Source organism: Bos mutus, chromosome 28, assembly GCF_027580195.1.
Source record: "Bos mutus isolate GX-2022 chromosome 28, NWIPB_WYAK_1.1, whole genome shotgun sequence".
Classification (NCBI taxonomy): Eukaryota; Metazoa; Chordata; class Mammalia; order Artiodactyla; family Bovidae; genus Bos; species Bos mutus.
The window spans coordinates 7,372,797-7,387,341 of NC_091644.1; the positions used below are offsets into that span (position 1 = coordinate 7,372,797).

Consider the following 14,545-nt stretch of genomic DNA (forward strand, 5'->3'; position numbering starts at 1 on the left):
CTGTGAGTGGTGGGTGCACAGAGGGCACAGCACTCAGAGTCTGGTGGTGGGCATGAAGGTACAGCCTGGGGCTCCGCTGCCTTCCCTCACCCTGGAAAACTCACAGGGAGAGGGTGCCTACCTTACATTTCTGTTCTCTATCTAAAAAAAATAAAAGGCAATTTTTACAGTGTCACAGAACACATGCATTTGTGACTTGCTCCACTGTATCTGTGATAAATTCATGGATTTTCAGTGAGTTTATCTTGTTTTTCTTCTAGGAAAACTGGCAGGGGTGGGGTGACTGTCTCTTCCATTCCCACTCTGGAAATTTGGCAACAAATCTCAGCGGAGTTAGAGCTTGCCAGGCATGGCATCAGGAAAGGCTCCCTGAACAGGACCCTAGGAGATAGGCAGGAGCTAAGTGAGGTAGAGCCAACCGCACCTGGGTCCAGATGGCCTCGTCTGGCTTCCACAGGCCGTGATAAGCGAGGGTGAGTCTGAGCTGGTCCTAAGCAGGCAATGGCAAGCTAGAATCACGGTATTAAAGGCCAGTGTGAGCTGGTACCAACCAATCTGGACCACCTTCCTGAATCAGTCTGAATTATATGAGGTACTTAAAAGCAAGCACACTGTTTGCATTTACAGGCTCTTTTTGAGACATTTCCTGCTGGTTTGGGTGCCTCCCTACTTTTTTGAATTATCATTGTTCTCTTCTGTGCGTGTGTACAACATCTGCCTCACCTGCCTCTAACTACTTCTTGGAAATAGAACTCCGATTATTGAACAAACTTAGTTTTATATGTGGGTAAGTACCAGGCGGTACTACCGGTAAAGAACCCGCCTGCCAACACAGGAGACATAAGAGACACGGGTTCAATCCTTGGGTCGGGAAGATCCCCTGGAGGAGGGCATGGCAACCTACCCCGTATTTTTGCCTGGAGAATCCCATGGACAGAGGAGCCTGTAGGCTACAGTCCATAGGGTTGCACAGAGTTGGACACAACTGAAGGAATTTAGCAAGTAGCATAGTGAGAGTAGGGTTTTTCCTGGAGGTTCTCAATCCTGACAGCTCCTCCTCCCTGGGATAGAGACATGGGGGCATTTTTAGGGTGATGGCGCTCTTTGCAGCAGTATCAGAGCTGGCCTGGATGGGGACCTGCCAGGAAGTTAACAGCTAATATGACCTTGGGGAAGGTTTCCTGGGAAGCCCCTATTGCAGAGCAGCCAAGGCTTCTGAGCCCAGTTGACCTGGGCTGGTTTTCTTAACTGTTTCAGAAAGTGACCCCAGGTCTTCTCCGTCAACCCTTTATAACCAGGTAGTGGTGCAATCTGGAAGCGTGTCTGGCATATGTATCTCCTGGAGCTGCCTGGACAAGGCAGTGTGTGGATCTCAGGGGCTGTGATTTGTATCCTATAGCCTGACAGGGTCTATGACATGAAGCCCTCCCGACTCCTAAAAGATGCCAAGGGGGATGAATTTGGAGGGAAGTTCTTCCTTCTACCAGAGCCCAATTTCTTAGAGGCATGCATATATAATTTTGGTCTGTATTCCTCCAGAAATGTCCCTGCGTGCTCTGACTCTTGACCTGGTCTCCAGCCCTAGCCTGTTGACCCTATGCACAGCCCTCCCCCCACCACCAGCACTGGCACATGCCAATCCCTGCCTGTAATGTGGTTTCCTCCCTCCACCATCCTTGCCTAGGTAGCCCCACCATTCTTCAGCTCACAGCTCAGGCACCACTTGGTTCCTCTGAAGGCTTCATTTGTAGTATATGCTCTTATGCCCTTAGAATGCCTCTTGTCATGGTTTATGATCATGTATTTTTAAGGGTAGTGAGTGAAAGTCGCTCAGTCGTGTCTGACTCTTTGTGATCCCATGGACTATACAGTCCATGGAATTCTCCAGACCAGAATACTGGAGTGGGTAGCCGTTCCCTTCTCCATGGGATCTTTCCAACCCAGGGTTTGAACCCAGGTCTCCCACATTGCAGGTGGATTCTTTACCTGTAATGGATATATTGGGTTAAATAAAATATTGATTGGAGTTCAGTCCACCTGTTTTTTCTTTTACTTGCTTTTCATGCTGTTCCTAGAACATTTATAATTACATATGTGGCTGACATTATGTTTCTGTTGGATGGGGCTGGTTTAAAAAAAAAAAAAAACAGTGTTTTTGCAAACAGCTCTGGTGGTGGATGACTTTGCAAACAGCTCTGGTGGTGGTGGAGGCCACCAGGGAAACCTATTTTTATGGGTAAGCGGTTATCTTATAAATATCTGATATATAGCACCATAAACTCTATCTTTTAACATACACTACAAGATAATATCATCTGGTATCTCAGTCTGAGCACTACTGACATTTAGAGTTAGAGAATTCTTTGTTGTGGGAGCTGTCCTCTACATTGCAGGATGCTCAGCAGCATCCCTGGCCTATATCTACTAGATGCCAGTAGCATCCCTTAGTTAGAACAACCAAAATGTCTCTAGACATCAACATCCCCCAGAGGGCAAAAGAGCTCCTGGTTGAGAACCACTGACCCAGAACAAATGTTTCTAGGAAGACTGAGATTTCAAAGGCAGGCTTCCTGAGAGCTGTTTGCAAAAACATTGTTTTGTTTTTTTTTTTTTAAACCAGCCCCATCCAACAGAAACATAATGTCAGCCACATATGTAATTATAAATGTTCTAGGAACAGCATGAAAAGCAAGTAAAAGATAAAACAGGTGGACTGAACTTCAATCAATATTTTATTTAACCCAATATATCCAAAGTATTATCACTTCATCAGGTGATCAATGTAAAATAATCATTGACATATTTTACATTCCTTTTCCCCCAAGTCATCAAAATCTTCTGCGTATTTTTCTCAGTTTGGATTAATCACATGTCAAGTGCGCAATAGCCATGTGTGGCCAGCATGCTAGCCACATGCTGGGAGAGGAAACCCAAGCTCTCTTAGGGGCCTGGCCTGGCCCACCTGTTGCACTGTCACCAGGCTGGACCCCTGCCCCTGAGCAGAGCCGTGCACAGCCCTCCTTGCCCCCTGGAGCCCACGGGTGACAGCCCATTCCAAGCATCCCAGGGAGGGTCCTGATGGCTCTAACTGTGCCCTAGAGGGCCAGCCTGCCCGGGAAAGTCATCCAAACGCCTGCAGTGCGCTGATGAGGTGGGTGTGTGCCTGTGAGCTCACGAGAACCCAGAGGATCCCTGCCTCCAACATACAAACACTGGGCGAGACAAGTACTGGTTCCAAGTGCCCTGGGCAGAAGCTCCACCCACTTCCAGCCACTCTCCTCATGCTCCTTACTCACAAGGAAGGTTCAGCCCTCCACAAACGCTGGTCACATGAAAAGACACATTCTATTTTTCTTAAAACACAGATGCTGTCATCGACACTTGCACTGGCCAAGAAGTTGCCGTCCAGGCAGACGCTGTTCTGAGCCCCAAGACCTGTCCCGAGGCCCCAGGCCATTCTGCAGGGCCACCAGGTGGCTGGGGTGCTGGCCCAGTGCTGCAGATCACCCCTGCAAGGCTCACCCGCATCCCTTACTTATCTCTGGATCCGCTCCCCCAACACCAGCAACTCCAGGCCCTGCTGCTTTCCGGGAGTTCTCCCGGACAGAGCCCCTGCCTGCCTGCCTGAGGAGTTGCTTTCTGCAGCCCAGCTGTGGTGGGACCTGGCTGTCTGGAGAAGTCAGGGCATTGCCTTTCCTAATGACAACTACTTTTGCCTTGGCTACTAGGGCAGATCTTGAGCATTCAGCATTTCCCTTTTAGTAATAAAAAATAAATGAAGTTTTTCCAAAGTTGTCACCTCATCACTTTGAGCAAGCCAGGGACTCTATAAAACATGCGATGTGGGCTGAAACCTGCACACCCACCAGGGCACTACATTGGCCATCTCCCTCTGACAGTATCAGGTCTGACCCCCACAGACCCCAGGAGCCTCCCTATTAGGGGCTGCCTGCCACCGAGATGCCTCCAGAACGCCCGCCCCATGTGACCGCAGCATGCAGCCAGCCGAGTATCCGCACCCATCTGCCAACAGACTCGCCACACTGCCCAGATCGGCTGCAGGAAGTCGGACTTACCCCTCCTGGCTTGCCTGATCTTTGGGCTCAGCATCTTCCTGCCGCCACCTGGACGGGATTGCTGGGTTGATCATGCTGTCATCCACTTCCCTTTTCTCTTCCTCTCGCCCAGTTGCCCCCCATTCCCCGCTCCGGCCCCCATGGCCGCTGGCGTCACCAGCGAGGCTCCCTCGGCTGCCTCTCCCGGCTCCAGACCGACGGCTTGCCTTGAACAACGTAAACCTCAATGCATTATTTATCCATCTTAGAATTAATTCCCATCCAAGTAAACCATTAAGAGGCTCAGTAACCGTTTCTGATCAATCACTGGGCCAGGGCGGGGCGGCCTGGCTGTCCCTCCGCTTGGCCAGGGAGCACGCGGCACTGCCCATCCGCGAGCGGAGCGGGTGCGCGGTCCGGGCGGAGGCGCGGGGAGGGCGGGACGGGAGGAGCCAGGCAGAGTGCGCGGTCCCAGCTGGACCGACGGCCCCAGAGGGCGGGCGGGCTCCGGGATCGGATCCGCCCTCTGCGTGGGGAGGGCTCGTTGAAGTGCGCGCCGCCGGCTAGAGATTCCAAGAGGCTGCAGGAAATGCACGGACTCTGGCCGCCCTGGGTCCCCGGTCCGCACGCACTGCCAAGGCTGGGGGTAGGGGAGCGGTCTGTCCTTGGGGACCTGCTCTGCCCCATGCTTCCTGCCAAGAGGGACTAGGAGGCCGTCTAGGAGGTCACAGTTCCAACTGTGAAAAGACAGGTGTGTCTTAGAAAGAGGCACAGCCTTGGCATATTCAGAGTCCCAGGGGACTCACCCAGCAAAGCCGGTTAGAGATGTTAACATTTTTTTGCTACTTAAATAGGGTGAAAGGAGTAAGAATCCTGTGAAACACTTAGGTTAGGGCCCACATATAGTAAGTAATTAGTGCCAAGTCTCTTCAGGCATGTTTGACTCTTTGCGACCTCATGGACTGCAGCCTGCCAGGCTCCTCTGTCCACGGGATTCTTCAGGCAAGAAGACTGGAGTGGGTCGCCATTTCCTTCTCCAGGGGATATTCCGGATCTTACTAAAGGCTGTTCGCTGAGTAGTGAATCTCTGCCAAATGCCATGTTCCAGTTTAATACTGGCAGAGTTCTAAACAGTGTGCAGTGGGGCTTTGGGAAGGTTCAGGCTCAAGACCCTAAAAACTGCCCAAGAAATGCAATCACAGTCATTGTTGTCATTTAGTAGGCACCTACTATGCGTGCTTGAGGTTGGAGCTTTATATTCTGTATCTGTTTCAATTCTCAGAGTCCCTGAGGCAGGGAAGACTTTGTCACGGTTCTTCAGATGAACAAATAAGGCACGGAAGTGTTATGTATCTTGCCCAGAGTCACATAGCCCTGTCAGGGCTGGGCCTGAACCGACCCTGTCTCTACAGCTCCTGCCTTTCCATGGTGCCAGTCTAAGTGTGATTCCAATCATTTCTCGTGAACGCCCCTGGCTTGAGAGCCCTCAGTGAATTTGCTGGGTGGTAGGGACCAGCCTTTGTACCCCTGAAACCCCCCCCAGGTACCCGTTAGGCACTTGGGCTGGGTTCTTTAGGCCTGGGTACTGTGTGATATCCTCTTCGTCGGTAGATGGTGAGGGATTTGAACAGGGTCCCCTCGGCTTTGATTGGCCGTGCTTCAACCCTAATCCTCACAGTGCCCCTATGTCCACTGATCCCCAAATGGTGGACCGAGCAGCTGGAAGGGAAGGGATCCCGAGGCTGGGGGGGGTCCACTGGGGGCCCACTGCAGTAGTCCATGCGGGAGAGGACAGGATATGGACTGTGGAGAGGAGGGAAGGATGGGAGAGGTTAAGGACTCACCAGGATGTGGCGAGTCAAGTCCCCAGGGTGAAGGAGAGACAGTATCCCTAGAGACAGAGCTGTCTTACTCAGCATCTAGTCACTTACTCTGACCCTCAGATGCTCCTCAGAAGGGATGGATGAGTATACATAAGTTTGCTACGATATCCAAGGCCGTTTACGGTACCGGCCAGTACTTCCTCTGTGGCCTCTCCTGTAACACTACACACAACCATCTGCATGCACAGTCCCTGCTCCTGCTGCTCCCAGATCCTTTTCTCTGGGGTGTGTTTCCGGTCACACAAGTCTGATCATCCTAAGCAAGTCTCCCAAACTGTCTTGATTCTAGCTCCAGAAGGGGCGCCAACATGCGCTTCCTCGGGGCTCCTATCTGTGTGCCGCAGACTGCCCAGTGCCCCTCCTGCACAACAAGCCCTGAGCCTCAGGTAGGACTCAGGCCGGGAACCTCATGAGGAATATTGGCTTGATGGGTAGATTTGAGAAACACCACTGAATGCCAGACTTGCCGTCCCGTTTCTTTGGGGCCAGGAAAAGGTCAGGTCAGGGTGGGACAGAGACCATCTAGCAGGAGAGGGAAGGATACAGGGCTGGAACGTCTCAGGTTGACATCAGTGTCACAGAAGGAGGTCCCGTGGCCAGTGACAACGTCTTGAGCAATCACGAAAGCCTATGAGTAATGCAGCCTGGACCACTTCCTCCAAACCAGAGGAAGGAAAAATGCCCCAAAGGCTTAGTTTGGGTCCACTCACACTTGTTTTGGTTACGAAACTACTCCCAGGCAGTTTTTCTGTGCAGCTCTTTCCCTGGATGATATTTAGCTGCTGAGCTTACCCTCCTGCTTTTCTGGGGATCCGCGTTGGAATTGGGCAAAACCAGAGGCTCTAAGCTCAAGCCCAGAAGCAAAGCTGGGAAAATGGCAGAGCTAATCTGAACTCTGCGCCAGAGAATGATGGCGGCAGCGGGGGTGCGGGCCAGGGGCCAGGTAGCTCTTTCCTCTCTGTCCTCAGGCCACACTCCCAGTACTTCTCTGGATGAAGGGATCCATGTGTTCCAGCTGGAAGGGACGTTAGCACCCTCTCCTTCCTGAAGTTTACAAACCTTACACCACAGGACCCTGGGAGCCCTCCAGTTCCCTTTGAGATCACTGGGAGAAGGGGTGGGGTGAGGACAAGAGCAGGGCCTCCTGAGTAAGTTTTTATTTGAAGGAACTGCTCCACTCCTCTTACACAGGCAGTAATCTCAGGCCAAGGAGAAATACAGGCCTCAGTTAGGAGGAGAGACAGAGAGACTGCCCCCTTACCCACTGTCCTCACGGCACTGTATCTCCCGGCAGTGGTCCTCGCTTCTCCCTTTGCTGGTTCCCTGTCCTGCATCATTTCTGCATTTTCTAAGGGGCTCCTCTGGGTCAGGCACCTCTGGGCACTGCAAGGCGAGTGGAAAGGATTGGGAGGGCAGAACTGTCCAAAAGGCTTCGGCAGAAATGCACACCACTTGGTGGGACGATCACCCACATCATTGGCCCGGAGCCAGGATAGCTCCAAGTCACTGGCTCTCAGCCTTAGCTGAGTATTGGGGCATTCTGAAAACTAGTTTCTGTGTTCCACCCCATCAGTTCCGGTTTAACTCATCTTGTGTGGACACTGGTCTTTGGGACGTGTAAAAGCTCCTCCGATTACTTAATGTGTGACCAGGGTTGAGAACCACTGCTCTATTAGATAATTGCATTTCCATGAGCCCAAAGCCACCAGAAACAGTCTTTGCCTGCTCTTGCCTCAGGGAGGCTTCTTCTGAGGGAAGGGCACATTTATCAACCAGTCTCTCAGAAAGTGGCAACGGGCCTCTGTCTCAAGGCCTGACGTGAGACAGCCCCATTCCACGCAGAGCTATGGGGACCGTTATGCAAGCTGTACACTGCGCAGAAGTGTCAGTAGAAGGGGGAGTAGGGCTGGGTTTGGGCTCCTTTGGCAAAGTTGTGTGTTCCAGCATGGTGACAAGGGCAAGCCTTTCTCTAATCTATACCAAGACGTCACATAGATAGGAAAGCCCTGAGTCTGAGACGCCTGCTCAGTGGTCACCAGAACGCAGTGTCCCCAGACTCCCAGTTGATGGCACTCTCAGTCTCTGTTGCCAGGCGGCTGAAGCTCTATCTCCCTAGCATACCACATCTGTCCATCTCAGAGGCGTGCTGGACCAGCCAGCTGGTCCCAACAGCCCTGAGAGCTGATTGTTGAATTTTTAGGAATTTTGTAATTTTAACACAGACATCATTAGAAATTGTATTATGAATTAAAAAGTTACAATTAAATAAACTATTTTAAACACAAAGGTAATACCTACTCAACAGACATGACTTTCTAGCTACTGACAACATTTCCCTATTGTTGAACAACTTCCCTTCTTAGGATTATTTCTCCCTATCCTATCTGTATCCTATCCTATCCTATCTGTATGATGGAAATACTATTGTGATGGTTGATTTTTATGTCTTCTTGACTGGGCCACAGACTGTCCAGACATTTGGTCGCATATTATTCTGGGTGTGTCTGTGAGGGGGTTTCTGGACAAAACTAACATTTGAATCTGTAGATGAAATAAAGCGCATTGCCCTTTTGGAGGTGGCTGGACTCATCCAGTCAGTTGGGGACCCAGGAAGAAAAGAAAGGCTGAGTCCCCCATGAGTAGAAGGGAAAGCTTCTGGCCTGAAGACCTCGAGCTGTGACACTGGTATTTTCCTGCCTTCGAACTAGAACTACCTCGGGTCTCCTGTGTCTCCAGCTTGCCAACTACAGATCTTGGAACTTAGCCTCAATAATTGTGTGGGCGAATTCCTCATGATAAATCTCTTGATATACACAGATAGTCCCTGACTTATGATGGTTCATACGATTTTTAGATTTTGTGGTAGTGTGAAAGCAATACGCTTTCAGTAGAAAACTGTACTTCAGATTTTTGAATTTCATCTTTTCCTGGGCTAACCACACACCAGATGGTACTCTCTCATGATGCTGAGCAGTGGCAGCGAGTTGCAGCTCCCAGTCAGCCAGGTGATCGTGGCCAGGAACTTAGAATAGATACACTTACAGGCATTCTAGACCCATATAACCATTCTGTTTTTTCACTTTCAGCACAGTATTCAATAAATTACATGAGATATGCAACTATTTATTCTAAAAGAGAATTTGCATTAGATGATTTTTGCCCAACTGTAGGCTAATGTAAATGTTCTGAGCATGTATAAGATAGGCTAGGCTTAGCCATGATATTTGGTAGGTTAGGGGTATTGAATGCATTTTTTTACTTAACGATGGGTTTATTGGGACATAACGCCATTGTAAATTGAGGAAGACCACTGTATATACATATAATCAAACACTTCATATGTCCTTGAGGTATGTATGCATTACATATATGGTTCTGTTTCTCTGAAGAATTCTAATTCCACTACATACTGAGCTGCTATTACACATCTCTTCCCAACTCCTTGTTCGCGGATCATGATGGTATGCTGGTAGTTAGAAGCTAATGGTGGTGGGAGTATTTATGCCAAGAAAATCAGCAAATGCTAAATATTGTTCTAGAGAAGACATTCAGAACACCTGCTAGAAACTCGAGATACATATCAGACCCTTACCCTCTTATAATTCATGACAGCCTATTTCTCAAGGATAAACATTTCTTTTTCAGTGTCAGAACATAGCTTCATGACTTCTGCCTTTATAAGCTCCTGTTTTTGCTCTTCCCTGAAATACTCTTTGGAATATGTGTTGCTCAAACTGCAATTCATAAGATCCCCAAATAAAGTTCTTTGTTCTTTGCAGCCTCAATACTGATTACTATTTGACAAAATCAGGGCTTACATTTCTTTTCCTTCCAGAGAGCCAGTTGTTAGACATTTGCTATACAGCTCTGATCATTCTCTACCAGGTTCGCTCTGAATGCCCCAGTCACTGTCAACTCCCCACTGTGGGCAGAGGGTGCTTTCTCTCCACCCAAACTGTTCTCCCCATTCTCCTGGGCACACCCAGATGCTCCAGATTTCCCAGCTACCTTGCAGTTTGGTGTGGCTGGGCTCCAGTCATTGTTCGTGAGCAGATGAACTGTGGCCAGTTTGATGTCTGGCTCACACAGCTCCTCCCCCCAGCACTCCTCCGTGTTTGTCTCCCTTTTCTGGGGCCGCCTTGGAAGCCCCACGTAAAAGAGGGCAGAGGCCCACAGTCTGGTCCCTAAGTGACCGAGTGAGCCCCGTCTCCATCGTCAACCAGAACCATCTCAGAAGAGCCAGTACTTAGTCAGTCTTTGTTACCACACCTGCCCTTCCCGCCAAATAAACACTCTGCCTGTCTTTCTTCACCTCCTAGATTTTGATGCATCCTTTTGGACCCTGTTTCAACATCACCTGCCTATCAGAGCCTCATGCCTAGAGTTCTGAACCTTTTATATCTCCCTTATCACCCCCACTGAGGCCACAGGAACCTTCTAAAAGTTCTCTTGCGAGACCCCAGTAAGCCCTTACCCGTAATTTACATATACAAAATTTAAATTCTCATATTTATTACCCAAAAAATTGCCAACATCTGTTGGATCATAAAAAAAGCAAGAGAATTCCAGAAAAACATCTATTTCTACTTCATTGACTACACTAAAGCCTTTGACTATGTGGATCACAACAAACTGTGGAAAGTTCTTAAAGAGTTAGGAATACCAGGCCAGCTTATCTGCCTCCTGAGAAACCTGTATGCAGGTCAAGAAGCAACAGTTAGAACCCGGCATGGAACAATAGACTGGTTCCAAATTGGGTTGTATATTGTCACCCTAGTTATTTAACTTATATGCAGAGTACATCATGAGAAATGCTGGAATCAATCAATCCACAAGCTGGAATCAAGATTGCTGGGGGAAATATCAACAGCCTCAGAAATGCAGATGACACCACCCTTAAAGCAGAAAACGAAGAGAAAGTAAAGAGCCTCCTGATGGAGGTGAAAGAGGAGAGTGAAAAATCTGGCTTAAAACTCAGCATTTAAAAAAAGAAGATTATGGCATCCGGTCCCATCACTCATGGCAAATAGATGGGGAAACAGTGGAAACAGTGACAGGTTCTACTTTCTTGGACTCCAAAATCACTGCAGATGGTGACTGCAGCCGTGAAATTAAAAGACGCTTGCTCCTTGGAAGAAAAGCTATGACAAACCTAGACAGCTAATTAATAAGCAGAGACAATACTTTGCCGACAAAGGTCCATCTAGTCAAAGCTATGGTTTTTCCAGTGGTCATGTATGGAGGTTAAGAGTTGGACCATAAAAAAGGCTGAGCACTGAAGAATTGATGCTTTTGAACTGTGGTGCTGGAGAAGACTCTTGAGAGTCCCTAGGACTGCAAGGAGATCCAACCAGTCAATCCTAAAGGAAATCAACTCTGAATATTCATTGGAAGGACTGATGCTGAAGCTGAAGCTACAATACTTTGGCCACCTGAAGGGAAGAGCTGACTCATTAGAAAAGACCCTGATGTTGGGAAAGATTGAAGGCAGGAAGAGAAGGGGATGACAGAGGATGAGATGGTTGGACCATGGTACCACTGACTCGATGGACATGAGTTTGAGCAAGCTCTAGGAGTTGGTGATGGACAGGAAAGCCTGGCGTGTTGCAGTCCATAGCGTTGCAAGGGGTCAGACACGACTGAGCAACTGAACAACAATTACCCATAATTTAAAAATTAACCCATAATTTAATTATAATCTAGAATTTAAATGTAAACTGTAAATAAAACTTGTAGTATGCTGTCTTTGTGATATTCTTTATAGATTTTTTTTCCTAGATTTTTTAATCACAAAATTGTGAGGGATTCATCTGAGGTGAACCTTCTCCTACACTGGTGGCCTTAACTTACTGGCCTTAGCTTCACCTTTGGGCACTTGGGTTCTGCAAGTTGCTGTGTCCCCAAGGGAAGACAGCAGGGCTTCTCTCTTGGCCCACTGTTCCTGGCCTTAGTCCTGTTGCCTTTGGCCTGAAGTCCATCTCTGTCCTTTGGCCCAATGCCTCCTCCAGATGTGTAGCTTGGCTTTTAACTTCAGTCTTGTCCACTCACTACAGTCTATGGTACACTCTCTCAAACACAGCCCAGGCCCATCAGAATGGGTCTAGAGCCCTGTACTCTTACTTTTCTGAGTCTTTGGTATCCTGGGATCCTAGGCAGAAAGTCAGAAGGACAAAGAGGCAGAATCCAGGGTTGGAAAATCACCAGATACACTGGGCCAGTAAGAGCATTCAGACCAGAATACAGAAGCTTTGCTTGGAAAGTCCCTTACTTGTGACCTGTAGCCTCGGGCATGTTTCCTCCTTGAGTCCTGCAGCCCTGGATTAGGGGGAGAGGTGGCTTAGAGGGTAATTAAATGAGCTGGTTCAGAGAACATAACCTTTGGTTTGAACCTCCGCTGTACCACTGGTCACCCATCACCTTTCTCTTTGTAGCAGCTAGAGGCCAGACAGCTGATGTGCAGGGGGCTTAGTGCCGAGAGGATGGGGAGTGGTACGCTGGTTGGGTTCTCCAGTGGCAGATGCAGAGACGAGAGTTTTATGAGGGATGAACACTTGTTCAGCAAAGGGGAGGAAGCAGGAGTGGGAAAGAGAGGTGGGTCTGAGCCATGTGCATACGTGACAGTTTCTGCCGCCCACCTGGGGCTCTGAGGCAGACGGCCCAGAAGAGGGGTCTAGCTCTGGGTGGAGGTGGTTCCGCCCATGTGCTACGGCCACTGGCTGGGAGCCTTCGCAAAAAGGAGTATGACCTCGGCTACCACCGCCGTGTGCAGCCGTTGGCTGGGAGCCACCCAAGAAGAACATAAAGTTGGCTCAAAAACTGAGGTTGACCTTAAAAGAGCCAACAGCTGGTGGTGTCAGCTGACCCCACTCCTTGCAGCTGGGAGAGCAAGTCTTTTCTTGAAGAGGCTGCTGAGTAGCTCAGCTGTGTGTACCTGATGGGGTCCTAGAACCTGGCAGGCCTCGTTTTTAGGCCTCTGTAAAAACTGGGTTAAAACTGATTCTACTCACCTAAGACTCTCTGCTCCATTTAGCTAGGCGGCTTTCAGATAAAGTTTTATTCGGCTGCGATGTCTCGTTGTGGTCTCCTGAGAAGGGAAAAAGCTTCCACTAGAGGCTGTGCAGGGCCAGCAGTGGGACAGGCCCTGCCGAGAGCAGGTGGAGTCCCCCAGGGGCACTGTCGGGAGTGGCAGGAGGGACCGCGGCCCACTGGGCCTGACACTTTGGGCCAGGCAGGGTCCGCCTGCTGAGTTCCTGCTTCTGGTAGTCAGAGGCTGAGAGGAAAGAGGGAAATGATACTTCGTTAGTGGGTTTCTGGGCCCTGGGAACACGTACTGAGGCTCCAAGGAGCTGTCACCCTTCCCCTCCAGCAGAGGGTGGGGGACCTAGAGGTGGGCTTCCCGCCAGCACCAGCCAGCCCAGGTTCCAATGGCAGCCTCTGTCCTCATCCAGGTCTAACAAGGAAGTAGGTCTGAAATGGTGTCGCCTCCCCCAAAGAAAATGATGAATCACCACTCGAGTCAGTTTTGCATTATTGAGAAACAAGTCTTCTCCCTCGTGAGAACACCTGCTTGCTGTGGAATGGTAGGGACTGGAACAGATGGAAAGAGTGGAAATTTCCCAGGCGCCTTCTCTCCCAACTCATGCAAAGTCCAGATTCCTCCTGCACTTGACCAGCCCCTCCCCCTGGGCACACAACCTTCATCTGCTCCAAACATTTCCCCTCCCTTTGCATCTTTAATCCCTCCTCCCTCATTGGTTCTCTTCTCTAAGCTGACAAACACACTCAGATCTTCCCTTTTGGAGTGACTCCCTCTCGCCTGCCCCACCGCCCCCAACCCCACCTCCCTCTTTGGTCTGCTCTGGCCCTGTAGGCAGCTGGCTGTGGCCATGTGATGTAGGCTCAGCCCATCAGATGGTCCTGCCTGGGTCTGGTCTAATCTTGAGCATGTTATGAAAAGACTGAGAGATGGGTAAAGGGACTTCCCAGCACAGGGAGCAGTGACCATGTCCTGCTGTGAGTCTGGTGCCTTCTAACATGGTGGAGGCATCCCGCAAAGATGTCCCCCCAACGCCATCCCTTCAAGAAGACGATCTGGTACACCTCATTTTTATGCTCCCTGGAGCCACCATCATTTTGGGCTCTTTTCCAAGCCTGGTTCCCCAGCTTGCAAAGGACTTTGTAAATCTCTGATACGTTTTGAATAAATTCCCTTTTCTGGCTTTAGCTGGCTTAGGTTGTCTTTCTGTGACTTGCAACGCACAGAATTCTAACTGGTGTCCATACCAAGCCTCTCAGCCCCTGTTTTCACATGCCTCTCCTCTCTCACTTCCTAGTTTTCCTAACTCAGCACAGATGACATGATCTCCCCATTGTCTGTTCTCTCACGGATGGTGTTTTCTTCCCTATTTCCCCAGTTACACCACCAGGCTAATCACTGGATGTCTCAGATTGGAAACCACAGGCCATCCTTCCGACCACGACTCTAGTTTCCTACAGCCTGGTGTCAGGCTTCCATGACCGACAGCACTCGCAGCTCACCACAAAGGTGCCGCTGGATGAGGCCCTCCCACTCTGGCCCGCACGTCTTCCCTCCCAGCCCTGGCTTCA

General features: G+C 49.7%; 1 protein-coding gene across 4 annotated transcripts in view; it reads right to left on the reverse strand.

The window, feature by feature from the left end:
• Positions 1-14,545, reverse strand: part of ARHGAP22 (Rho GTPase activating protein 22) — a 169,236-nt gene that overhangs the window by 139,115 nt on the left and 15,576 nt on the right. Inside the window, exon 1 of one of the 4 annotated variants that reach the window (XM_070364476.1) lies at positions 4,077-4,490. The exons of the other annotated variants lie outside the window; for them this stretch is intronic. Within the exon in view, the coding sequence (XP_070220577.1) occupies positions 4,077-4,110 (34 nt within the window). The 5' untranslated portion in view covers positions 4,111-4,490. Of the gene's footprint in view, positions 1-4,076; positions 4,491-14,545 lie in introns of those variants that run through there. 4 annotated transcript variants of the gene reach the window in all.